This window comes from Numenius arquata, chromosome Z (assembly GCF_964106895.1).
Source record: "Numenius arquata chromosome Z, bNumArq3.hap1.1, whole genome shotgun sequence".
NCBI classification, from domain to species: domain Eukaryota; kingdom Metazoa; phylum Chordata; class Aves; order Charadriiformes; family Scolopacidae; genus Numenius; species Numenius arquata.
In genome coordinates, this window is record NC_133616.1 from 83,597,035 (window position 1) to 83,624,102 (window position 27,068).

Consider the following 27,068-nt stretch of genomic DNA (forward strand, 5'->3'; position numbering starts at 1 on the left):
GTTGCGCTTTTCATATTCCAGACCCTCGGACCTATTCCCAGACCTTTCCGAGGCGATTCTGTGTAATTTCCCGCTCTGCCATTTTACCGGTGGGGCGGGCCGGTGATGGAAGCGCTCCCGATATTGCTTACGAAGCCCCAGCAATAAAGACGTTGTGCGTGTGCAGTCAGCGGCAGAAAGGCAAGACCAGGAGCCTTTCCGCGCTGCAGTTAAATAGACATCGTATTAAGTTAGGGAGTAATAGTCCCACCTCCGACACTCTCAGCAGTTCCTCGGGAAAGCAGGCCATCTCCACAGGTCTGCAAAACGCATGCGTTCGGCAGGGAATGTGCCATTCCCGGCGCACCTAGCAGCGGCGTGGCAGACGTAAACCTCCAAAAACGCCTTTGGCAGAGCCAGGCAGAACCCGAACCGCCACCGTCAGCGCGAAGGGCTGGCTTGGGAGGAAGCGGGCACGGCTCCCGAGATCGGGCTAAAAACGACAAGATTTAGCTAAGGCAGGACTGACAGAGTCTAGCTGGGATTTTTTTTTTTTCATGTTTTGTATTTTGGCCCCTCCCCGGGGCCGCCGTCGTCCCCAGCTCCCACCGCAATTACCATCCGAGGCGGCTGCGGATCCTGCCCCACTTTCCCCACTTCGGATGCGAGCTGGGCTTTCCCTGGTGATGCTGGCCAGGAAATAAAATCGGGAGCTAATGTTATATATATGTGGGAACAAGGGGAGCTCAGATCCCAGCCTCCCCCGGGGCAGCAGGAGGGAGCTACTTTTCCCCTTTATATCCAGCTTTATTGCACACAAGAGAAAAAACGGAGCAATTCCAACCCAGAAAAGAGTTTTCCCAGCTAAGCCCTCAACTACTTCCCCACCAATAGCCTGGGGCTACTTCTGTGTTAAAAAAAAACCACAACCCCAACCACTCTCTCCTCCTGTTTCCAAAGTGCTCCAACCGCTTCTGCTCGGTGAGGAACAGGCAGTTTAATTGCAGTTAATTAAAACTGAAATTTAAAAATAAATTAAAAGTTTGGAAATTAAAACCCTCTCTCCACTCTCTCGGCCGCGGGACCTGCCTCCCAAGCCCTGATTTATAGCATTCCCACAGGCACACAATGGCCTGAGAGCAGGGAGGGGTGGTCTTGCCTGCCTTTAATGCGTCCCTCACCTAATACTATATATTCCACTTTTGGCACAGGTGGGTGTCCGCAGGAGGCCCTGGCAGACGTTTCAGGAATGTAAGGGCTTTTGTCAAAAGCCCCACGTTACAGGTGAAATTTCTTTAGATTTGCGTTTGACCTGGAAGTCCAGGACCTTGAGTTCGGCTGCAGGTCCCTGTGAAAAACAACCAAAGCTAGCAGCAAACCTTACCCGCGTTGACTGTTCCCTATTCCTCCAGCTTTTCATCAGGAAATTCAAGGCACTTTGTAACTTGAAGGGATTCGCTGTTTATCAAGTAAAACCCAGAGCTCAGGCTAAATTAATTAAGTCTCAAAAGTTATTATAGCATCATCTCCCCGGTTAAAGTTATCTGCTTGTCAGCCAGGGTAAGATGACTTTGTCAGGCTGTTGTTCCAGCCTGGATTTTCCCGTTATTTCTTCTGCGGGAGTCTGGCATGTCCTGTCATCACCACCCAACCGTCTTCTGGCAAAGTGCAAGGAAAGGAGACCGAAAAGAAGAAAAATTCAGACAAAATCAGTTTCTCGGTGTCTCTTAATTATCACCTCCCTCAAAAGCTCGGGGGTTGGTATTTTAAATAAATGGTTGTGTTCTTTTTTTTTCGGTGGCCGGTTGTTCCCTATTGAGCTGGAGAGTAAATAGTTAAAAGCCTTCCTTCAGGAGAGATCTTGCCCCCGGATATCTGCAGTATCCTTTCTGTTCAAATTGTTCCCAAATTGACAGACTCGGTAGGAGTCACCTAACCTAATTATTTTATCATTAAGACAAGAATGTAAATAAACACAAATATGACATTTGTCTTTTTTAGTACGGGGACGAGAACATTGCTGACTCACCGAGAGGAAAGAGGGGCAGGAGAAGAGAATAGGAGGAAGGAGGGGAATGAATCAAAGGAAGTTTTACTTTAAGAAAAAAAAAAATAACTGATTTCCCTTTTAGCTCTCTGACAGACTTTGGGATTTTTGCTTTTTTTTTTTTGGTATTTTTTTTTCCCCTTTCCACATAACTTGCAGGGTTCCAGGTAAAGGAAGCCTGAACTGGAAGCAGCATCTTCTGGCAAAAGGCTTGGAAATCCTGCGTGGGGAAACTCGTCGGAGCGGAGCTGTAATCACAATTCCTCAGCCCGGTCCTACCAGGGCTGCTGACAAATATCTCTGCAGTTCACGTGAAAATCCCCTGGGCCGTCACGCTCCAAGCACGGTACCTGCCAACCTCTGCGGGGGCACTCACATACTCTAATTTAAATAAAAACGACAGCAGTTTGGCCAAAGAAACTCAGCAAAGAAATGCAGCTGCGTTTCAGTCCAGTACTACACACCCCTACACCTTTCCTGCATCTTTTTTATGTCTCCTCATACTTTTTTTCTTTCCAAACTTACTTAATCTCAGGGATGGAGATGCTGCCCACAGCGTGCTTCTGCCCGACGTAACGCACGCCACCGAAGAGGTCCGTTTGTGTGACTGAATTAGGGGAACAAAAGAGCATTTCCAGCACCAACCATCAGGTTGCATCTTCACAGCTGTCTCCCCTGCCAGACGTGTTTCTGGCAATTAACAGAGTAATTGTGGCGGCGAGTAAATAAAAATGAATACAACACTTTTACAAAAAGAATTATCTGCCCAAGACGCAAAGAGATATCACGCCAGTTGTTTAAATGATCCCATGCATTTTTCTTAACACTAAAAACAATTTCTTTTGAAACGAATGCATCCGAAACATTCAAAAACTCCTAATGGAAGTCATGAATAAGTGTTATTTTTCTATTTCCTACGCTACTTAAAGACTATTTTACTTTCCAGTTCTTTCAATCTGTTTATATGTTGTAATGAGAAACAGACTTTTTTTTTTTAACCATGCTATTGCAAGAAAAATAGCATTTTGGCCAAGAAAAATGCAGATTTCCCCACCACAGGAAACAATGAATCTAACAAACTTCAACACATTTAAGTAAAACAACAACTTAGTATTTTCATTAACAGCTATGGTTTCAGAACAAAGCTCAGCTGCAAAGTCTCTGTTACAAGAGTTTATATCTCTTACACGAGTTAAACTAAATAGAACGGCTTTGCCCCATATTTTTCTTCTTGACGTCTCTGTCTCTATTTATTACACACACTCAAGAGCAGTTATTTAAGTGAAAGAAAGATTTAACAGGCTCAGAGCTATTTGATTTCTCCTAATAAAGACAGCAAAGCTCTCAGTGCTTTAAGTAAACTGATCCACAATTTATTTAATGTACGGTTATACAGATTTGCTGAAGTACCTTAATACGCAGCATACTATCATTAATTGTATTTGAAGTAACTGCCATTGGCTTATAAAATAATTATATAAGCAGATGACAAACACAATCTGAGATTCAGATTTGCGTTTTCTGCTGGTTCTCGTTTCGACGACCTGGAAAGTTGAGCGTTGAGCTGTTCCAGCCTCAATTCTGCTGCTCAGTTTTGCCCTCCAGACCTACCCCCGTTATTTTATTTTTTTTTTTCTCCGCAACAGCGTCAGCTCAGAAACGGCCTTTAATCCCGGCGAGTCGCTGAAGAACCTCGGGACCTGCGCCTTTTACCTTTGGCTTGAACCCCGCAACTCCCCAGCACTGACCATTTTACTAAAACGGGCTCTTTTCCGCTCAGATTAGCAGGGGCGTTGGCGTCGGGGCAGCGGTGGCTTCGCCGCCGCCGAAGAGCATCGGGCATCAGATCACTGGCAATTTTCCTCTAAGGCGGTGTCACTTTTTTAACAGCTCAAAACATCCAACTCCACAACAGACAGCTTGGCTGTATTTTAAATTAGCACAAATGCTAAAGCCAGGAAATGCAATTCTCAGGGTATCGGAACAAAAGGCTCAGAGAATGAAAGAATTCTTATATACCATAAGATTATCAGGACTAGACTGTCACACCATGACCTTGCTGGCGCCTAGCTAATCTGACAATATTTGGCAGAGCATTGTTTCAAATCAATAACTAATTAACAAAGTACAAAAGAAGTTGTACTGTTTTTGAGGCTCCTCGTTAAAAATGGCTTTTGGTTGCACATGGGCAGAAAGGTCGCTTTTATGACATCTTCACGAGTCTTTCAACATCTTGCCACTGTCAGATTAAATTACTTTTAGCAATTAATTGTCATAAGTTAAAACAGAAGCACATTTGTTACAGCAGGTTGTCATAATGACATGGTGAGCAGTTGTTTTGATATGAATTTCTTCCACTGACCTTCTATCATATCTTAATTTTTTTGGTTGACCTAACTGGAAAATTGGGAGCAATCTTCTAACTCAGGCGGCACAGGCCAAACATTGGGGGTCTTATTGAGATGATAGACTGAACAATAACGGAACAGAAATTCCAGAGATAATCGAAAGGAATAATATATATATATCTTCTATAGAATATGTAACCTGTGATGTCTGTGCCGGTGGGTGGGATAATAAAAATAAACCCACAAAAAACCACAGGGATGTAGCTTTTGTAACCGTTAGAGATGATGCCATTTTAATCCTTTATTAGCCAACGCCATTTGTTCAACGTGTTTTAAAACAAGGATCAAGCGGATTCAACATCTGCAACCTGCACCCATTCAAACTGTTACTGAGTTTTGGGAGCTTGGACTTCATTGTGCTTTAATTAAAAGTAATTCTACCCTTAGAATTATTTTTATTATTAGAAGTATTCTGCTCTTAGTTCCTTTTGTTAAACTTCTCTGCATCGTGACTGTCCGTCTTACAGAACATTTCTCATCAAAGTTTGTCTGAGTCTCCTATAGAACGCTACATCAGGGTGAAGACAGACAACCGTCCTCACAAAAGCCCCCTGTATTTAGTTGATAAATGCTAAATCCCATTTCAGCTGTTTGCTGGGCTTCACCATGCCACCCCGTTACCGCAGCCTCTCTGAAAACAAGCCCCGTTTGGTCACCAGCGATGGCACAAAAGCCAATAAAATTTACCAGGAAAGGGCAGAAGCATTATTCATCGAGCCCCTCTTCCTGCTGAACATCTCAGGTCTTTCTTCCACGAGGTGGAGCAGGTATCCACCTGCACCCATGGAGGACCTCACGCTGGAGCAGTGGAAGAGTGTGAGGAGGAAGGAGCAGCAAAGACAACGTGTGATGATCTGATCTGACCACAACTCCGTCCCCCTGCGCTGCTCGGGGGGAGGAGATGGAGAAGTTGAGAGTGAACTTGAGCCCAGGAAGAAGGGAGAGGTGGGGAGAAGGTGTTTTAGGATTGTTCTTATTTCTCATTATCCTGCTGTGTTGTCAACGAGCCATAAATTAAATTAATGTCACAGAGTCACAGAATCACATGGGGTTGGAAGGGACCTCTGGAGATCATCCAGTCCAACCCCCTGCCAAAGCAGGTCCACCCAGAGCAGGTTGCACAGGAACGTGTCCAGGAGGGTTTTGAATGTCTCCAGAGAAGGAGATTCCACCACCTCCCTGAGCAGCCTCTTCCAGGGCTCTGCCACCCTGAAAGCGAAGAGGTTCCTCCTCAAGTTTAGGTGGAACTTCTTATGTTCAAGTTTGTGCCCATTTCCTCTTGTCCTGAGTCAAGTATGTTATGCCTGTGATGGTGACTGCTGGGTGATCTCCCTGTCCTTATCTTGACCCATTAGTCTTATGCCGTGTTTTCTCTCCCCTGTCCAGCTGAGGAAGGGTGTGATAGAGCAGCTGGGTGGGCAGCTGACAGCCAGCCAAGGTCAATCAGCACATAGAATAATAGAATGGTTTGGGTTGGAAGGGACCTTCAAGACAATTCAGTTCCAACCCCCTGCCCTGGGCAGGGACACCTCCCGCCACACCAGGTTGCTCCAAGCCCTCTCCAACCTGGCCTTGAACCCCTCCAGGGATGGGGCAGCCACAGCTTCTCTGGGCAACCTGGGCCAGGCTCTCACCACCCTCACAGCAAAGAAGTTCTTTCCCACATCTCATCTCCATCTCCCCTCTTTCAGTGTCAAACCCTGTCCCCTCCTCCTATGGCTCCCCTCCCTCATCAAGAGTCCCTCCCCATCTCTCCTATAGATATATATGTGTATACACATATATATATACATAAACATTCTCATATTGCCACGAAATGTCCCAGTGCTTGGTGACAGGGAATGAAGTGGGGATGAACAGGAGAAGAGAGACATCTCTTGCAGACTCCATCCTGCTCTGCAGAACAAAGAGATTATGCAGAAGGACAGACCCAGGCAACTGCAGCATCTGTCCTTAACGCTGGCAGCAAAAATGATGTAACCCCAAGAACGCTCCACGTAAGCTGTCTCTGGTCGTAGATGTCCTGGAGGAGCTGATTATCCACATCTTCAGGCTAACTGAGCCTTGGGAAGAGCTTTTATGGTTAACGACAGTTGAACACTGTTTAACGATCCACGTTTAACGTATTTTGCTATTTTTGTAGTTTAGCTCTGTTGGTGCAAATGTTTCTATACCAACATATTTTAAACCTTAAATCTTGTTTAGTAATAAAGCTGACAATGAGCAGTAAGAACTGATGGTTGCCAGGTACCAGATGTCCTGGAAATCCCCCAAACTGCGATCGCATTCACTGTGCCTGGTATCACAGAATACCCCAAATCTGCCTCTCCACCGAGCAGCAGGGATCAGTTTTGGGGGTGGCAACGCGAGGGTGGGCAGGAGCAGACTTCTCCCAACCAACAGAAAACTGGACCGGAGTGTCTGAAATAATCCATAACCCTTTACAAGCGTGGGCACAGGTTTGCAGAGACGAAGAGAAACCGGGAGCCTGCCCAAGGGCTTCAAGGCAACCTCGTGGCTAATGCGCTGGCCCGCAGCTGAGATACGGGTTCAGGTCTCGCTTTGAAATTAACAGTGTAGACAAAATCTAAGAACTGGCTGCACGCAGGCTTAATTAAACCACTGATCACTAATGCCTTAATAAAGCTGCAGCCTTTTTATTTCTGCCATGCCTATCCTCTGCTAAAGGCGCACTTGGCAAATAATCAATTTGAATGTCACAGGGTGGTTTTTTTTTCCCTTCCCGAAACTCAAGAACTGCTTTGTAGTTTAAAATGAAAGTTTGTGGACTCAAATTAACAATGTAGACAAAACGCTTTTTTGCCAAAGAAATAACAAAGGCGAGGGAGTAGGAAGGACATGGACAGTACTTGTATCCTTCCCATTATTCAAAGCTGCGCATGCCAATAACATCTGGAGAACATCTGTGAAAAAAACCCTTACTGCTGTACTGCTCTAAGGGCCTTTGACAAATTTAAGCAGATGATCTGGCTTGGGGAATTTCTTGATCTCTGAAGAAATCATTAATGTTCTGCTCAATACACCCGTGTTAAAAACGCCGAAAAACACCACTGCCTGTTTGGAGGGGCTTGTGTCCTTCAAGGTGCATTTCTGTAGCAGTTCTTGTGCAAGGCCACATGGTATTTAGAATCATAGAATCATAGAGTGGTTCAGGTTGGAAGGGACCTTCAAGATCATTGAGTTCCGACCCCCTGCCCTGGGCAGGGACACCTCCCACCAGACCACGTTGCTCCAAGCCCCCTCCAGCCTGGCCTTGAACCCCTCCAGGGATGGGGCAGCCACAGCTTCCCTGGGCAACCTGGGCCAGGGTCTCACCACCCTCATAGGAAAGAAGTTCTTTCTGGTATCTAATCTAAATCTCCCCTCTTTCAATTTAAAACCATTACCCCTCATCCTATCACTACATTCCCTGATAAAGGGTCCCTCCCCATCTCTCCTGTAGCCCCCGACAGGTACTGGAAGGCTGCTATGAGGTCTCCCCAGAGCCTTCTCCAGACTGAACAACCCCAGCTCTCTCAGCCCGTCCTCACAGCAGAGGTGCTCCAGCCCTCTGATCATCTTCGTGGCCCTCCGCTGGACCCGTTCCAACAGGTCCATGTCCTTCCTGTGTCGAGAAGTCCAAAGCTGGACACAGTGCTCCAGGTGGGGTCTCATGAGAGCAGAGTAGAGGGGTAGAGTCACCTCCCTCTATTTAACCATGCTAATGGCTAGGTAGGCTTCCTGGTGTCAACTACCTGAGCCTGCTCTTTTTAAGTGGATCACCAACCACCAAATGTTCTGAGGCAGGGAAATTTGCCTCTTTCCACAACATCCACGAAGCCTATCCATAACTTAAATACTCCTCGGAGAGCTGAGATGGAACTTCGTAATCTTGAACCACATCAGCTGGAGAGCACCTCCGCGGGTCGTCTGGTCCAACACCACGCTCAAAGCAGTGTCAGCCGGGACTGGTCACAAGTGCCGTGCCTGACAACTGCCACCAAAAGCTCTGTAGTTTCAGTGTCACAAAAATGTAAAAACGTGCATTATGGAAGTTCCCCGAACCTCAAAGCATGTGCATTTGAGACAGCGTGACCTTGAACACGCTCCAGAGAGGTCCTTCAGCTGACTACTACTCCAGACATGAAATCATTTACAATATTTCTATGCCACAAGCTTTTCTTTCCAACTTTTGTACGCCCTGTGGACCCCCAGCACAACTGAGGCAGTGGTCACCTTCTGCAACTGCAGTCCACCTTTGCTCAGGTCTGGCAGACCTGAATTTTGCCTGGTCGCTTTATCTCTGAGCAGAAACAGGCGTTACTTCATAGTGTTGTTAGAAAATCACGTCATGGTTATTTACCACAATTATAACAGAATAACAACAGCATCTGAGCTTCCACTCCAGTGATGGTACCCTCTGGTGCCCACCAGGACAAAAATCCATCTAAAATACCAGCCAAACGCTATCAGCTGGGGTGGTTCGAAACAGAAAGGGAAAGGAAATGGTAAAAGAACGTTAAGAACGAACAGCCAACAGCAGCAGAAAGGTATTTAAGTCGAGTGGACTCCACGATCACATCAGAGGCTGTTAATTTCAGACCTTAACGCGGCAATAACCCATTTGCCCACTTAAAGCAAAGCGGCCAGAACCTCAAGCGGCGCGCAGCGTCCGAAAGCTCGACGTATCCCAACGAGGAGGGTTTCACATGCGGCCAAGGTCTTCACTGGCAGGGGATCTTAAAAATAAGCAACAGCCATTAAACATAACCCTACCCCTTTTTTTTGGCAGCCAGTGCAAAGGACACATGATGAATAACACGGTCCTGTCGTCAAATGTGTTTGTTCATTTTTCAAACCACAGGAAAAGTGTTGTGCCCGGGGGCTCGGAGAGGTGTGCCGCGAGGTGGAATGTGTGGGGGCAGCGACTTATCAAAGGATAAGACCACAAAGTTAATTGCAGAACCCAGAAATCTTTCAAAACTACTTACGCCACCTGAGCTTTGCTAAATTTCTTCATTACTTAATTTGCTCACTTCAAAAGAATTCCTCAGCAAACCAGATGCCTGAAAGAAATAAATACCTGTCGTCTTAACAACTACATGCAATTAAGGCTTCTGTTTTCCCAGGTTAAGAACAGAGTGGTGGTGACACAATTAAGTGATAATGTCAATTGCCCACTTTCCTAGGATACAGGGGCTGAACTTGCAAGATCCATGAAATCAGATTATTCAGTTACACAGCAGGTGGAGAAGATGGGAGTGAAAAACCATCCTGGAAGGAAACACCAGTCTGAAATAACAAAAACACGTTGCAGATGCTTACGAAGCACCAGGCGTAGTGTCGGAATCAACAACATTTCAGGTTTCTTGCTGTACTATACGACTGGATGCACCGGTTAAATCCTTGCTTTTGGTAAAAAGGAAACTTTCCAGTGTTATCCATCCTATGCCCGCACACACACTGTCACAGCCCACCTCCTGCAGAGGCTGCACATGCACAAACGTGAAGATTCTGTGTGCTTTAATGTCAGTAGCGTCTGTGTGCACACACATGCGTGGGCACTTGTGTACGTGTGTACAGGGGAACTCACACTTCATCACAGGTATAATGACAGACTCAAATTGAAGTGATACCAGACAATGTGTAAGTTGTAACGTAACTCTTCTGGGACAGAGGAACTCTTCATAGAATCACAGAACCATACAATCACAGAATGGTTCAAGCTGGAAGGGACCTTGAAGACCATCCAGTGCCACTCCCTGCCCTGCACCTCCCACCAGAGCTGGTTGCTCCAAGCCCCCTCCAACCTGGCCTTGAACCCCTCCAGGGATGGGGCAGCCACAGCTTCTCTGGGCAACCTGGGCCAGGCTCTCACCACCCTCACAGCAAAGAAGTTCTTCCCCACATCTCATCTCCATCTCCCCTCTTCCACTCACTCCCTAATTCAATAAGGACATGACAAAACCAGACACAGTATTCTTTCGCTGTTTTTTTGGTTTTTTGTTGTTTTTTTTTTTTTTTTCAGAGGTGTAGAGGAGCAGTATTTTATTAAAGAACTAAAAAATTTGGTTGGATGCACAGTGAATTGGTAAGCCCAGGATCCCTCCTGCTACACCATCTAACAGTAACATGGGCAACCGGAGCCTGTGTGACCCTGATGTGCCATCCCCATAATTACTTGTCAGTATTAGAAGCAGCATGATTATGTTCGTCAACAGCTACTAACCCAGGGACCTCCCTTCCTTTCTGAAGAACCTGCTCAACGCAGTTGTGATACTCTCCTCACTCCATGCTGCTGCTGAAAGTACCAAACTAGAAGCCCCCAAACTGTTGGTTAAGAGCCCAGAAAAACTTAAGGCTCCTCAACACACACAACTCTTGGTCACTCTCAAGTCAGTCCTACTTTATTCCGTAGTTTCTCTCCAAGCAGTGCCATCTATTGGGAAAACTAACTAAAATTCAAATATTACTTGATAATAGAGGGAATATAGCTCATTGTCTGTTGACAAATTCGCTCTTGCCAAGGATTGATCAAAAAATGCAGAGGAAGAGAATGAGAACCAACTGCCAAAGCGTAGAAGAGTGTGGCTGAACAGCGTGCAGCCCATTCAGGGGAGAAAACTGGTCACCGACACTGCCGACCACAAAAGACAAAAAGCATTTTTGATCAGTTTAGCACGCCCTTTTTAGCCAGGGAGAGAAGGATAAACCAAGGACTCAGCTGAGAGAGGAACGGTGAGATTTCTCAAAATTTAGATGAGGTCATGGCTGGAGATGGTGTAAAGCAGACTACCTTAGGAAAGACTTCTGCCTGGGCAGAATGAAAATGAAGTTAACAGCTCTGAAGTTGGTAAAAGGTAGTTCTCGGGGCGTGATGATCGGCGGCAGAGTTCACTAAGGCATAGCAAGAACGGAGGTCATGACTCCGTTCCCCTCAGAGCTCACAATAAGGCATATTTCTTTGCCTGTACAGGGACGACAATGAGGTGATTAAAAAAATAAACCTTGTTCTCAAGAGGTAAATAATTCAAAATAACATGGCACAGTAAGTAAACTCACAAAAAAAGTAAGGATTTTGGTTAGTAAAATCCTTTCCTTGCAAGGATTTTAAAATGTAACGAATGAAAGGGCTATAATAATTAATTTTTCAAATTGTCAGCCACCTATGAATTGCAGGGTAGGAACTGACATTTTTTCTGGGACAGCTTATTCCACATTCATCCGTGCCACTGTTTCCTCCACTACTTCTAGCTCCTTTGGCAGCCGTCACCACTGCAGGCAGCCAAGCAGACTACAGAGGAACTACCAGATTTATCTTAACCCCAAAAACGAGATTTTTTTTTTTTTCCTATTTTTTTTCTGAATTTCCGCTTTGTTTTCTGCAGCAGATGTGAAAACACCATCCTCAAACACACTGTGCATCCTGTGCCCCGATTCCCTGTCTGCTGACATCCATTTCCTAGGACTCCACAAATGTTGTTTTCCTGACCTCCGCGCGCTGTGGTAGAGTCCTCAAACACCAAACCACTAAATATTTCTAGAGGATTGGGGTTGGGTGGTGCATCCCCACAGAAATGGGTTTTTTTGCATCAGCACCATTCATCTTAAGACGACTATATATATATTTATCTCAGAAATTAACATTCATCATCTCTCAGTATGTCAAGGCTCTTGTGGCTGAGTCCACAAGACTGGTCCACGAGAAAAAAGCACGTAAAGAATCTCCAAGTTTTGCAAAAAGAGGTGTATGTTGCCACTCGAGCCCCTGCTAAACTTTTTCTGCTGGTTTTCCCAACACACTGAAATCTAGCATCAAAGGGTGCGACTGCGTGCAGTAGGTTAAAGGACATTATCCTTGTTTTGGGTCTCAGCTAAAAGGATATTATCCTTTGATTCCACTGGATAAACAATAAAGGAGGATTGCAGAGAGCAATCTGCACTGGCAGGAGGACGGACCAGAAGACCTTCAAGGTCTTTTCAGTCCTTCACTGCAACCGCTCTACAATCAAAGAAAGAGGGGCAGTATCCGAGTAGACGAAGTTTGAATGATTTCATCCACCTTCGCCTTCAACAAGTAGGTCCGCTTTCCGCTGAGGTGGTTTTCTTTCCCGATATCTCGCTAAACGGCCAGGTCTACCAAGCCTAACTCCCGTCTGAAGGGAAGGAGGACTCTTCTGACCCGTGAGAGAAGGTCTTTAGCTTCTTTAGCACGACGGGGGAGCACCGTGCAGCTCGTGGTGGGAGGAGAGGAACAAGCCGGTCCTTTCTTTTGGGAACTCACACGGCTCGCCTCGCGCCTTAGGAGCTGGGTCTAACAATGCACATTTCATCAGCGTCACGTAACGAACGCTCTGAAAGAGGTAGATGGCCCCCATTTATTCCTTTTCTTTGATTAAACCACACTCGTGAAAGGCAGAACAAAGGGAGGATATCGCGGAAAGAGGAGCCAGTGGTGCTCTTGAAGAGATGCAAAATCTTCCTTCAGTGATTATCTCTCTCTCTGATTTCTCACTGGCTCAAGGAAAAGAGGACGAATACAAGTTTTCTGGACTGGCAGATGCAAAACATACCATAAGAAATCTTTACAATCCCAGGATTTCTTAAAATACTTAGTTTAACTGCACACGCTAAACAACCTGTGCACAAATTATTGAATACTATTACAATTTAAGCTCTATATACTTTAGCTATTTAATGTAAGATGCATGTTCATTGTAGTATCTATAGAATGCAATATGATATATATGTATTTTCCCTGCTATATAGAAGCCACTGTAGGAACTTAAAGCTTCTCTGACCCTTTAGGAATGATGCAGAGGCCTATCTGTAGGTGCTCAGTGCCACTGCAGATCCTTTAGAGTCCTCTGCTGGGCTTCCAGCTGCTGGGCCAGGGGTGGTACAGGTCCTACAAGACATCGGTGAGGTCTCTCCACTGTCCCAAACACCCTGTGGCACCCAGAATGTCATAAATACGTCCCAGCACCTGAACTGCAGTCTTTTTAAACAGTGTCCAGGGGTATGAGAGACAAGAACAATAAAGCTGCGGTAGTTTCTAAGCAGTTCTCATGAGCTTTCCATCGCCAGGACGGTTTTGCTGTTGCGAAGAAGTGAAAGAGGTTTCTCAAGAATGTAAGGATGTAACGGGCTTTAAAAGGTAAATATGGACAAGGTAAAACCATGTGTTATTTCAGAGCTATAGGTAAAGCAATGGTGATTGATAGTTGTAAAAGGGGCGGGGGGGAAGGCATTGTGATATAAACATTGGGCTGAGAGAGCTGCCTGTCCGGCACTTGTCATTTCGTCTCTTCTGGTGGAATAAAAGGCTGAGGGGTTCGGTCTCAGCAGCAGGCTAACACGGTGGCACAGGCTCTGGAGGACCACCTTGCCAAGTCCCAGGATGGGCCAGAGGGAGCCAGCATCTGCCCGGGGATGCATGGGGTGGACCAGACCCCCCCGCCCCAGGCAGCTGGTGGGACCTGGGAAATGGCTCCATCTCCAGCCTCAAATAAGTGTCACCCCGTGCAAGGGGACACCCGGCGGTGACCTTGCGTCAGGCGGTGCCACCTGTCAGCCCGACCCCAACAACGAGCAGAAATGTCACAGCCGCTTTTGCCAGGATCTCCTGCCCAACAGCCGCCACCACAGACTTTATTAATAAACCTGCCTTTTACCACTTCCTCCTAAATGCTGGCACAAATTGCCCCGATGCGTCCGTTTTTAGCAAAACAAATTAATTAGTTGCACATGATCGTTTCCTATTTAATCTCCTGCAGAAAGGGGGAAAAAAATTATTTATGAAAAGTGTGTTACATCCAAAATTAATTCAATTTCACTGGTGTGCTGCTAGTATAAACAGCGCTGTTATAGGCTGTGCTACGGTAAAAATAATATTTGCGGTAAGAATTATTAAAGCAGCTAGGCTCGGTGGAAAAATAAAGGATGAAATTCCGAGCATACAGGGCGAGGAAAGACTTATCCCTTTTGCCCAGAAAACCTGACCCCATCAGTTGGTCTGATAAAAGTACTTCTTCCTTCTTCTTCCCTCGTTGCCTCTTTGATATCCTTCCACTATTGTGGCAACAACATTATTGCAAATTACTATTATTATAAAATTATGTGATTTATACTTTTTCCTTTAATAACATTTCAGAATCCATTCAGTATACTTGTTTAAGTGGTGAACACTATTTAGAAGGGGATAAATACTGATTTACATTTCTAAGTGTCTTTTAACATAGAGAAGACACTGTCAATGTGAAAATCTGTAGGGAGTGGGAGATGGCTTGGAGGATGGAGGGAATAATCATGTCACATTTAAGCCCGTATGATCTGTTTCCATAGAAAAAGGTTAGAGATCAACAAATTCTCAGTTTGGTTCAGTCATAAATGAAGGTTGGCCAGGGTATTAAGTTTCTGGGGGGAAGCATTAGCCAATACGTACAGCAGCAGCCTCTGGTGGTCTAAGAAAAAATGGTAGTATGTATAAGTAAGGCTAGAAATATGTTTTTTAAAGGGATGTATGTACATATTTAGCTATTTGACTCAATCCTCCGTTCAACACATTAAAAAACAGATGCTTTTAAAATGATCTGCTGGCAATATGCTTGTTAAAATCTGAACAGTAAGAGTATTAAAATTCATATGCATTCATTAGCATGTTATATAAAAGTAAAATGCTTTTGTTTAATCATTCCATAAAGTATTATAGTCAATGCTGATTATCAAGAAGTTTTTTTTTCCCTTGGTTTGCATCGACAAAAAAGAAACCAAATTTATAAGATTGTTACTGAACTGATGACATTTTCTGTCTTCACTCACAAATTCAGTTGGCAGATGTTTTCAAGAACAAAAAATTCTGTCTTATTACAAAACATATTAAGCAGGTTTTCCTGCCATAATGTTTGACATGATGTTTATTGCCCAGACCAAATCAGTCCCTTTAACAAGCTATAATGTACGCCAGAAAGTACATTATTTCATAGTTAAGGAAACTTCCAGCATGAAACAATAAGTACTTTGATCTTTCAAGCACTATGCTTAATGCACTACACACTCCCATAGTCATTCTTATTTGTAGTCATTTTGTAAAAAAATACAGTACAATTTGAGATTCTGTTTTTTAAAGCTCCGCTTTTACATATTCTTGCGTGTCCCAGCTATTTGTTTGTTGTTCTTTTTTTTTTTCTCTAAAAATAAAGAAAATACTTAAAGAAACCACAGAAGAGTTCCATTTCTCCAGTTCTTGGAAAATCTAACTGCACAAGTGGGAGCATCATCCAGACAGCTTTAATCAGTTCAAATGGCATTTCCTCATCAGATGACAACGGATCTCAATGACCCTATGAGAACGTAACGGGGGATATTTATTCCTACTACTTAACAGTCTGAAACAATTTCTCCAGTGTGTTTGAGACAAACAAATGTTCCTTCAATGTTAGATGCTGTTGATGACTTCTTGTGGGGGTATTTTTCACCCAGTCCCTCTGTACCTGTTGGCCCTGCTTGGCAAAGACGACGTAAAGGCTGACTCAGGTTTTTCAAAATTCTTTGACGAGACCGTTATGAAGCGTACACCATACTTAAATATTTCTGTGGCGTGACAATATGTTTTATTTCCAGAGCCCAGTGAGTCAAACGCATGCTCTACTACACAGAAAGTAAAGGCCGTGTATAAATTGTCCTTTGAGATTACCCCAACCTGTGGTTGTCCTAAGAGAGTCCCAGGGGGGAAACACACGGTGATTCCCGCAGCTCCCACGGACCCAAGGACCAGTGGCAATTTTATTCTCTTTCAAGAAATTCTCTATACTAGAGCCTTATAAAGAAAAATACCCAAAGAATTACAGAATCACAGAATGCTATGGGGTTGGAAGGGACCTCTGGAGATCATCCAGTCCAACCCCCTGCCAGAGCAAGGTCACCCAGAGCAGGTTGCACAGGCACAGGTCTTTCAGAATAAAACACCAACCACATCAGAAAACTCGATTTCAGTCAATTTGCCCAGGAGAGGAGACTACCACCCACACTGTCACTAAAACTTATGCTACTTATCTCCTTGGTTTGATGGAAATCAAATCAAGGCAACGTCAACAGTCACACGTGAGGCACAGAGCTGTGCAATAACGACAAGGGGATGGAGTCATGCATGTTATGTTCCGGGGGTCAAACCTCCCAAAGCCAAATTTCGCGCCTCACCGAGCAAAAGAGCCACATGAAGGTGGAACTGCTAAAGCGGTATCCAAAAAAAAAAAAAAAAAAAGGTGCAGTTTCAGCAAGGGGACACTGGGCCACTTTCTGGACAATAAAGCAACATCGTCCACCTTGAGACAAGTCCCCCCTTCAGAAGCAGGGTCTGGCTGTGGGGCAGAACGGCATCCCTCAGAAGAAGCAGTGATAGAGAAAAGCAGCGCCCTGTTGGTGACTTTGAACATGTATGTGCATCCTTTTGTTTCCCGTACTCAGCAGCCAGATATTTCTCAAAAGACACCGTAATATTTATGGTCTTAGTGATAATCTGGCATCCAGGTTACAAACCCTTTTAACCAGCCAGTATTTCTCCCACACACGATGCTATTACAAACCACAATTAACAGGAACATGTTAAAATTTAAGATGATTCTAACATGCCTTTTGCTGTTTTTTTCTCTGTTTCGCACCATATACATTTTTACTGTTTTAACTGCACTGTGGCACTTCTGACACGTTTTACCGTTTGAATGGAAATGCTAACTTTCATAATAAGGGCTTTGGAAATTGCACGACTCGGTCTTGAATGTATAATGCATAGTATGTATATGAAGCAGAATGTGTCAAAGTGCAAATAATATTGTTTGTGCCCCCTGCAGAATTAGAAATCCTCGGGTAGCACTGTTATAACGATCCCATGCTGGTAGCATTACAAAGTGCAAAGGTTCACTGAGTAAGAAAAGAGCAAGGGACAGAGTTTCCTCATTACACCATTCCCGAAGTATTCTAGCTTAAATATTTATTAAGATATTAATAACTCTCCTCCTTTATCTGCCTTCTGAAGTTCAGCTGAAACACAATGGATGGCTGCTCATATGAAAACAATACATTATAGGGTAAATGTGCTACCACACAAGATGAACACCGGTATTTTCCACAATACATTATTAATTCAGCAGGTAATACGTTAAAAACCTATCAGGCTATAACTACTGCCTCCCCAGTATAAGACAGCGTAACACAATAAATGCATGCATGACACGTGAAGTTAATATTTTGCCTAAGCTGCACTAGAAAGCGTTCCTTACGTACACCTCTGTTTATAAAATCATTTTTACAAAGTCTTCCTTAAATCACTCTCTTTCTTGATAGCACCAGTGAGTTCCTCTGGGGTTTATTTGAAGTCCCCCTTTGAAATTAGAAAGAAATGTTTTGCAACTCTTCCCAAACTTCACATTTGGCAAGTGACAAAAAATATCAGCAGAATAAAGAGGCAGGAACTCTGTATGAACTCTTGAATGCCATCTCAGTACAGTGTTTGTTTTTTTTAAAAAAAGCATGCTGTTTACTAGCCAGTATGGACAGTAAACACATCTATATAACATCACTAAAGAAGGGCAAACGAAACCAAAAGAAACTTACTCTAATATACATCTGCATAGTTTCTTTCTCTTTTTGCGGATTTCGATACTTTTCGTAGAAGTCACGTCGCTTCTTTGTTTCTTTCTGGATTTTATCTTTTCTTTCCCTCTTTTCGGCAGGTTCATCTGAGCTATCAGAAGACAGCTGTACTTGGGCTTTTGTCTTCTCCACTTCAATATAGTTCTCATTGGGATTCAGTACTATTACTCCATAGCCTTCCTGTTGTAGAAGAGAGAGACGCACACGCACACAGACACACAAAAAGAAATATGAAAAGGGAGATTTAATGCTTGAAAATGCTTTGCATTTATTTAATGCTCTTAAAAACTTCTTTCTTTATTTCAGTAAGTTCGCACAACGTAATTTATAGAAGGGTGTTTTAAGAATATTCTGTTTGTTTCTTTTCTGTCATTAAAGGGATATTGATGTGTGAATATGTGTCTGTGCGTGCACTTATGCTCACGCACATCCCTCAGCGTCAGAAAAGTTGCCTGTTTTACCTTTAAAATAATTTAATATGTTGTTTTATTCATAAGCACTTTATACGACTTTTTCAGAAAACAGTATGGGAACTAAAAGGAAAATATTATTTTAAGAACTCTGCATAATGATGAATAAAAAAGCTTTATACCCAGCCAGTAAAAAACTGTAAAATAAAAAGGATGGAGGGATTCCATATATATATATATATATATACACACATCTAAAATAAAGCAAGCATGTGGAAATTATTCACCCCAGTTTAAAATAGTAAACCCTTTTGTCTAGCTGACAACAAGCAGACCATGCAGAAGCCAACAGCGGCCCTCATAATGAATCAATACCACCACTGATTCAGTGGTACCGCTTACAAGTCAACTCTTTTTGCTGTGGGGAGGATGACTTTTAAGTGTATCTTTAAATCTGCTCTAAAACTTCTCTGGGATTACGTCCCGTATTCAACAAACCCAGAGAAAAATTCGTGACCTGCAGGATGCTTTTGAGCATACCAGCTGCATTTTTGTGCCTCAGAAAATGAGCCGGTTGAAAAAAATACATGAATTTATGAATGAGAAATAAATCTTGAACAAATCAGCCAATCATTTTATTATGATTTTTAAATGATGGCAAATCACACAATAACGCTCGTGGAAGACATAATGGCGAAGGCAGGGAGAAAAGGGAAGCACGTGCGTTTAACAGATGAGCCCTTAAAAGTTACCATGGGCTCCCAGTCAAAAACCAACCCGTCCTTTAAGAGTAAATTTTAATAAAGACTTACTTTTTGGAAACGTCTATATTAATTATCTAGCTGAACAGCTTCATTTCCAGCTTTTCACTGGGTGCTTGGCTCTGGGCTCGGCAGGAGGATCAAAGAGGTCCCCCCGCACCTAGCCGGCCAGAGCAAACCCAAGCCCAAGCCAACAAAAGATACTTTATTTGGGGCTCGCTTTTATTCCGATCTGTAGGGCCATTCACAAACCTTGTAGCGCATTGTGGCCACTGTCAGGTAGACAGATTGTCACTCGGTGATTTTCTACAGTTGGACACACTCGAGTAGTTATCAAAATCTCATCCGAAGGCAGCTCCTACCCCTCGTCCTCGCGCCCCGCTCAGGCGTCTGCCGTCCCTTCTCCTCCTCCCACCGAAAAAAAAAAAGCCAAGTTAAAGGGCACGGATGCACTCTGCTAAACAGGGTGAAACAGAGGCATTCAGGGCACTGTCTCTGGCCTAAGGGATGTCCTCAGAAAAAAAAAAAAAGGTCACCGCAGGCCACCGAAAACATCGTCCCCGGGCTCGGCGTGGGGCGGCTTGTCACCCCGCTCCCCTGCCCGCCCCACCGAGGGGACCCCCGGGGGGTAAAACGCCAACAAACGGGCCAAAAACCAGCACACAAACCAAGGGGGAAGGGCAAAGGGCAAAGGGAAAATTCAAGCAGACGGAAGTTTACAATCGGCCCTGGCCACGGCTGGTGGCGGTAACGCTCCGGACCATCAGCACGTCGAATCCCCAACTCGGGAAACACAAAGCTCAAAATCCATCCCCGGGGAGGACACCCCCCTCAAACGCTCCCAATTCACACGCCGCAGGCGAAAGGATGGGTTTCGGGCTCCCGAGGTGCAGAGTCAGAGGAAGTTTTGGTGGTTTTGGGGCTCCCGGTGCTGTTGGCCACCCCAACCCTCTCCCCTGGAGCAGGGGGGACCTTCTCCTACGCGTTGTCTCCCCCTCCCCGCACAGCCCCGAAGGCAAAGCCTCTGCGTTTATTGCAGGTCTACAAGCGCTACAGGGATTTGAAACTCGGCGTCCACTCCAAGCTGACCACAAAACAGACACATAAATCATCAAAGAAGTAGAATTTGTCTAAGTTATTGATTATGTAACTGAAAATTACATGACTCATTTGTCCAATTTTATGAGGACACAATGTCAATTTTTCACATAGACATCAACAGATGAAATATGATTCCATTTCTAAATTCACTATTTCATAGATCAATTAAAGGATTTTTATCAATTATATTTTAAGCAGTGTAACATGCCTCCCCTTACACTTTTTTCTTTCCTTTCTCCCAGACAGCAGGCCTTTCCTATCAGTACAATTAAAATAATTAAGTAATAACTGAGATGGGTTTTCCCGTAATTGAGAGAAAAGCAATCTTGCAATTCAGAAGACTTTCTCTTAGGAGAGTAATCTCTTTTCAGATGGTTTTGCTTGTGTGACCAAGTGTATTTCTCCTTCCCTTGTCCTTCTGCCTCCTCCATCGCAAGTGGTGAACAATGGCACCAGAAAGAAGATGTGATAGTAACATGCATAAGGTAATACGGAAAAACAAAATGACTGGTGAAGTTGTACCCAATTACAACCTCTCTCATTCAGCCTTAGCCCAAGTTTTTTCTGCTAAACATGAAGTATTTTAGATATTCTCTAGATAACATCTATGTAAACACTGCGGCTTCTAAGTTCGATTAGTTCTTAAAAGATGCATTTCACACGAGCGTTAGCTGCCCCGTTAAACTTCAGTGCGGTCAGAAAATTGGAACTCCACGCGGACGCAGTGGGGCTGAGCAGAGGGCAACTCAACGCAAAACCGGGCACACAAAACTACTGATATATCTCAAAAACAAGGCCGTTAGCAAACTTTAATAATAGCCAAGATACGCAGTCTTTGGCACGACTGTTTAGCAGAGAGAAAACCACAGTCACTAAAAAGTGTCTTTTTAAGTGAAAGTCATGTTCAGAAGTGTATACCTCACCAGGTCATTAAAAATATCGATTATTTCAGCTACGACGACCTTACAGAGTAATTAAAACGTAGTGACCTATGATGTCAGTGCGTGCCGCCATGCAGGGCAGTTTTTTAAGGCTGGCCACCGTGGGTGAAGCATGAGGTATGTTTCCGACACGCGTAACAGGGGGGCAGTTCTTTCCCACGTCTCCAGCGCGCTCAGAAAGAGAAACCACTCGCTGAAGCGCTCAAGTTTTTTCCTGGTGAAAAGCTAAACTTTGGTACAACACCCTCCCCCCCGCCCTCCATCAATCATGAGCTGACAGAAGGAAGGCAAGACCCGCGCTCTGCCACATGTCTGAGAGAATACAGATGTTGCACAGAAGCCCAGGTCCGCCCGCGTCCGCCGTCGGCGTATCGGCGAGGGGACGCCACGATCAGGACAGACACTCGGGCTCCCACCTACCAATTCCACGGGAAAAGTCACCATTTCTTCCTCAGACTAAAACACCCAATTGGTTTCCCCAAATCCCAATGCTTTGGGGTAGGTAAAATGTCACTTTAAGCACTGGCATCCTCCAGGTAACTCCTTCTGGAGGTTGAGGACTCTGTGCAAACTCCACTTCCAGCTTCATAAACACAAATACAATTAATACCAATTATTGAGCCAGCAAACAATGATGAAAGGGGAAGGAAAAACAGGCTGACAAAGTCAAGTGTTGGAAAGGATGAGGAATCTCAGCTACAATACCTTCACTACCAAGCCAGGACAACGTGGAAGGGCCTTCTCCACCCTAAGGCACGAGCCAGAAACGGAGCGGCACTTTCCACCTCTCACTGGAAGTTCAAGCGAGATGTTCAAAACAGGAGGAACACCAAAATTATTGCCTCTGACAGCAAGAGTAAGGTTAAAAAAAGCAAAGAGCCCCATGGTATTTGAGGTAAATTCCTAATCTTTCGAAACCCCTTCTGCCTGGGCACGTGAATAATGAGCTGAAAGCCTTCAGCTCTGCATATTAACCCACCACGATGGGACACCATATGTGAGCAGAGAGGTCAGGGCTGGAGAGAAGTCTTTTGACCTGTGTAACTACCTTTTTGGGACCGCGAGCGAGGGTCTGAAAGAGATCATTTTCCTAAGCTCTATCAACGTGAATTTCCAAGTTCAGGTTTCTACTGAGATTGTTGGCGAGGGGAGAGGAGTTAATTCCCGGGGCGGGGGGGTGGGGGTGAAACACAACCCAAAGTGCTCGGCCCCTCAAACCCGCCTGTGGTGTTCACAGGGACACGGCGAGGTCCATCCCTCTTGTTCTGTTCGCTTCCCACCTTTTCCAGGGGAAGGGTCCATCGATGCCACCGTCTGCCCCATCGTAGGTGCGAGAGCGGGATGAGGCCGTGACGGCCAATCAGAAGCCACCGGCTGAAGCATTAAAGCAAATAGAGCTGCTGGAGATGCAGCCCAGCTTGAAAAATGTCCCCCTCCATTATTTGAGCGATTTTCTCAAGACATGACCTGAGACTGAAACGCCCCAAATGTCAGTTGACTCCGCTTTCTGTTTCCACCCCGTGTACATTTTGGCAACTGCCCCCCCACCCCCACTCCCTTGCCCCCCTTCCCCACAAATACTTTGTGATATTTCCATCCCGGCTACACCTCGGCTCCCTGAATTCCAGCGCCGTGTCCAAGTGTGTAAAAATGCCGCGTTCCTGCCAAACGCGCATTGTCCCACCAAGTTCCCAACTTAAAATAGCTCATCAAGTTGGGCAGGAAAAGAAAACATGCCACAAAAAGTTTTTAGAGGACCACCTGTTGTCTATTATTTTTACATAGCACTTACTCATAAATCATAACACAGGGTAATTAATCAAGCTGTCAAAGAGAAGGTCAAAGGTTATGTGGGGGAGTCAGAAGGTCATGCATGGGCTGATAGAGGTCAGGGTCACACCGCATTCCTCATTATCAAGTTGGGATGAGAGACGGCCCAAGCAAACAAAAGTGAAAGCAGATGGAGAAGTGAGTGGATAAAAAAAAGGAGAAAATTTCACAAACAAAAAGAAAAGTGAAAGAAGAATGTCAGTTGCCTTCAAACAAGGAGGAGAATAGAGCAGAAATACATTGAGATGTTCTCAAAAGGTCCCACACAATACAAAGAAACTACAGTTTGATTATTTAAATACACTTAATATAACTTTCCATCCCATCTTTTTGCAAATATTAGGCTGCGCCGCAAAGCGGGCACGGTAGTTCTGGTTCCATTTCACATCTGAAGTCAATACTTTCAAGGTGAATTAGACAAAAGAAACCTATTACCGTGATGAATGCTGATGGATATATAAAATTGCTTCTAAATGCTGAAGTTTATTCCTGTTTATGGCTACAACCAACAGACGTTCAATAAAAAAGTTATAACCTGTTTGAATGATGTATTAAGAACTATACTTTCATATACACAAATCCTCAAAAACACAAAGCATCATAAAAGTCCCTCTGGATGACACAACAGTTATAAAATATTCTATCATTACACTGACCTGAATTAGATGCAGAATACTGTGCAAAATTAGCTGTCACCCTTTCCTCAAAATCTTTGTTAATCTCATTTTGAATGTTTGCAGCTTTATCAACACATGCATCAATGTCAGCTCCTTGGTTACTGAACCGCTGTACTTGGAAGAAGATATAATTAAAATGTTTTGGCACAGAAAAGGTGAAATTGTATCTTCCCCTGTTCCCTGAGGAGTCTGTAAAACATGTAGGATATATTGACAAACACACACCCTTGTCTTGAGCCCTGACATCCCAGGTCACCCAACTGCTATTTATTTCAAAACATTCACTTTACACTTACCCAAACTGTCACCTGCTGTGTTACTAACTTTTAATGGATATTAGAGCTATAAAAACAATAAACTCTTCATTTCCTTTCTGTTACTGCCTTCTAATTCCTCACCGCATCAGGTCTGTACCCATTTGCATGCAGAACTGTATTTCATCTTATTTCACCATATATAGTACCCTTATGCTGGAAAGTTTAAAACACGATATTAGTATGTTTTACTTTCCTTTTTGTTAATTTGGTGCCAGCACAGCTACACCAAACAAATCAGTGTTCAAGCCTAAAAAAAAAAAAACCCACCAGATAAGCTGTTACCACATTTTGAGTTTACTGCTGAAAAGTTTTGAAAAGAATCGAAGTTTTACATCTATCTATAATTGGCAACCCAAATATGTCTACGCCTAAGATCCGCAATCCCGTTTTATGAAGTTTTGCTCCCAAGGCCAAAACTGGATAAACGCATCCATGAATTGTAAGGGTTTTATTCCCCCAGTTCCGCACTCTGTTCGTGGCGGGGATTTTTCACTGGGATTTTCAGCAGAAAATTATTTCTCATGGCAAGAAAGACAAGAAACCGAGCTCCAGCATTAACTTGATTCTGGGAGAGGAGAACTAGGTTCACGTGCAGAACCTGCGTCAGGCGTTGTTTAACAAAGCTCAGCCCCACCAGCTCTGCCCGGGGTGGGATTCGGGCGACCTCGCCGGAGGCTGAGAGGACGGGAACCCACCCCAGACGGGATGCGGGACCGCAAATAATCCATCTGCAACAGCCGGCCGGGCTGCAGGAACAGCCTCTGCCCTCCTTCACCACGTGGACGCAGCTTCGGGGTCCACACAACCCATGAAAAAATGAACCCACCACTCACCCCCCAAGGCCTGGCATCTCTTATCGACACCTTACAGGAACCCCTTCTCTAACTAAAGCCTGTACTCTGAAAGTTACTCCTTCCCTCCTCTCTTAGGAAACCATTTTACTTTCTTTTCTGACAAAAATTTCAGAAGTTTCAGCAGGGTAACAAGATCTCAAACAAGAACCTCATGCATATTCCACTTTTTCACTAAGATTTTAATCAAAGGGTTATTCGGATTGATACAGAACTTAACTCTTCGAAAGCGATGCACCAGAAACAATGATAAACCAAATAATCTTCATAAAACCCACACAAGTAACAGATAATTACTGGTTCTAGTTTATCGATGGGGGAACCAAGGAGAACAGCAGTTACTCTCTGAAAGTCGCGCCCAAATAAAGTGCTGAGATGAAGCTGGATTGCAGGATTTTTAATGTTTCTATAGTATTTCCAGGCATCCCATCAGCTGACAGTGAAAGTTCTCAACTGCAAATTCGTTTTCCAGTCCACTTTGCCTCTTCCCCGAGAATGTCACACTATGTCTTAATTATTCTCATTTGTACTTCATAATGAATATAACCCCAAATAGGCTTTAATGTATTTTATGTATTATACATAAAAGTAGCACGAGATGAAAAACTAAGTAAATTTATTCTAAAATACACCTCATTTCCTTCCCCTTTGTAATTGTATAAAATCTTTTTGCAAACATTTTCTCTTTCAGGTCTGTTCTGTAGATATTTCGACGGGCTCAGAGGTTTGTCTGGATTTGTAACGTCTTCAGCTTGCGGAGAGGCAACCCAAGTTGCCAAGTTCTTCTACTCTACCTTTCATCTCTGAGAATGTATATGTAATAAACCATTACAGAAAAAAAAGGCTAAACGTCAGTCTCTCGGAAGGTCTGCATTTCAGCCCTGTAAAGGGAAAACACATCACGCACATGAGTGTTTTCTGTAAAATCTCAAAGTTATCCAAGTCTTGACAGACAACTCCCGTCCGGCGTCGAGCATTGTTTGCGACCGCAGCCTGAAAACCTCCTATCCCAATGACAGAAAATTCAGTTGGTTTTAGTACGTGCCTGTATTCAGCCACTTCCCTGAGAAAACAGCCACTTGTAATCGAAAAGCAAAGCTTCTGGTCTGTACCTATCTCCAACAAACAGGTGCAGTTCGGCGGCATTGATGCTCCTTCCTTCCCACAGTGACCTATGTCAGAAGACCGTCTTATACTTCTTCTGCTAAATAATTTAATTACTTATGAGTTATGGTTTCTTTGTAACCTTTTAAATGACTAACTCATTAAAATGCAAAAATATGCAAAACATGATGTCACTGGGTCAAACAGCTGTGTTGGTAAAATTATGGCTGTGAAAGTCCCTAAGAACATGAAAATATTAATAATTTATATTGCTCATTATATGGCAAAAACTCTTTAAACAGATTTAGAGACAGATTAATTTTATAATCACAAAACGCTACACTACCTCACGGTAACAAATCTTTTTACCATCTGTGACCCTTTTGTATACATAAAACATAGCTTAAAAATCTTTTTGTTAATATGTTTTAAATTACAAATATTGATGAAAAATGCCTTGTGAAACTCTGATAGGGATGTACAGAATTGTGTTTTTTTTTTTAAAAAAAAAGTCTCTCTTTGCTACAGATTTTATGATCACTTAAGTTTTTCCTGAACAGACAGCACATAGCAGGAACACATAGGTATTTCTTAAATGTCAGCAAGTCTTTACTGCAAATACTTTGCAAATTAGTATCACATGCAGCCCGGTCTTGTGTTGCTTAAAAGGCTATCGCTTCTTGAACCTTGAAGTTTTTCGGAATTGGTGAAGCAACAGACCAGTATCCCCTGCAAATGTGTAAACAAAGTATTATCACTCCCAAAGTTTAAAACGCCTCGCGTCCCTGCCACGCAGCCGATTCCTAACGCTGGAGGGAAAGGACAGAGAAAAACCTCGTTCCTGGGACTCTCTATTGATCGTGTCCTCAGACAGGCTGGGGTTTCAACTTGCAACAAACAAGACTGATTTTTTTTTTTTTTCCTTTCCTGAAGCTGCTAGTTATGGGTTTCTGCAAGTCCTACTTGTTTTTTTTTCCCCTGCTTTATACGTG

At 43.9% G+C, this 27,068-nt stretch overlaps 1 protein-coding gene across 3 annotated transcripts in view; it reads right to left on the reverse strand.

Moving 5' to 3' along the window:
* Positions 1–27,068, reverse strand: part of ARB2A (ARB2 cotranscriptional regulator A) — a 282,938-nt gene that overhangs the window by 134,740 nt on the left and 121,130 nt on the right. For all 3 annotated transcript variants that reach the window (XM_074166154.1, XM_074166153.1, XM_074166155.1), the window contains one exon: positions 18,046–18,264. In XM_074166154.1, coding sequence (XP_074022255.1) covers positions 18,046–18,264 — 219 coding nt within the window. The remainder of the gene's footprint in view (positions 1–18,045; positions 18,265–27,068) is intronic.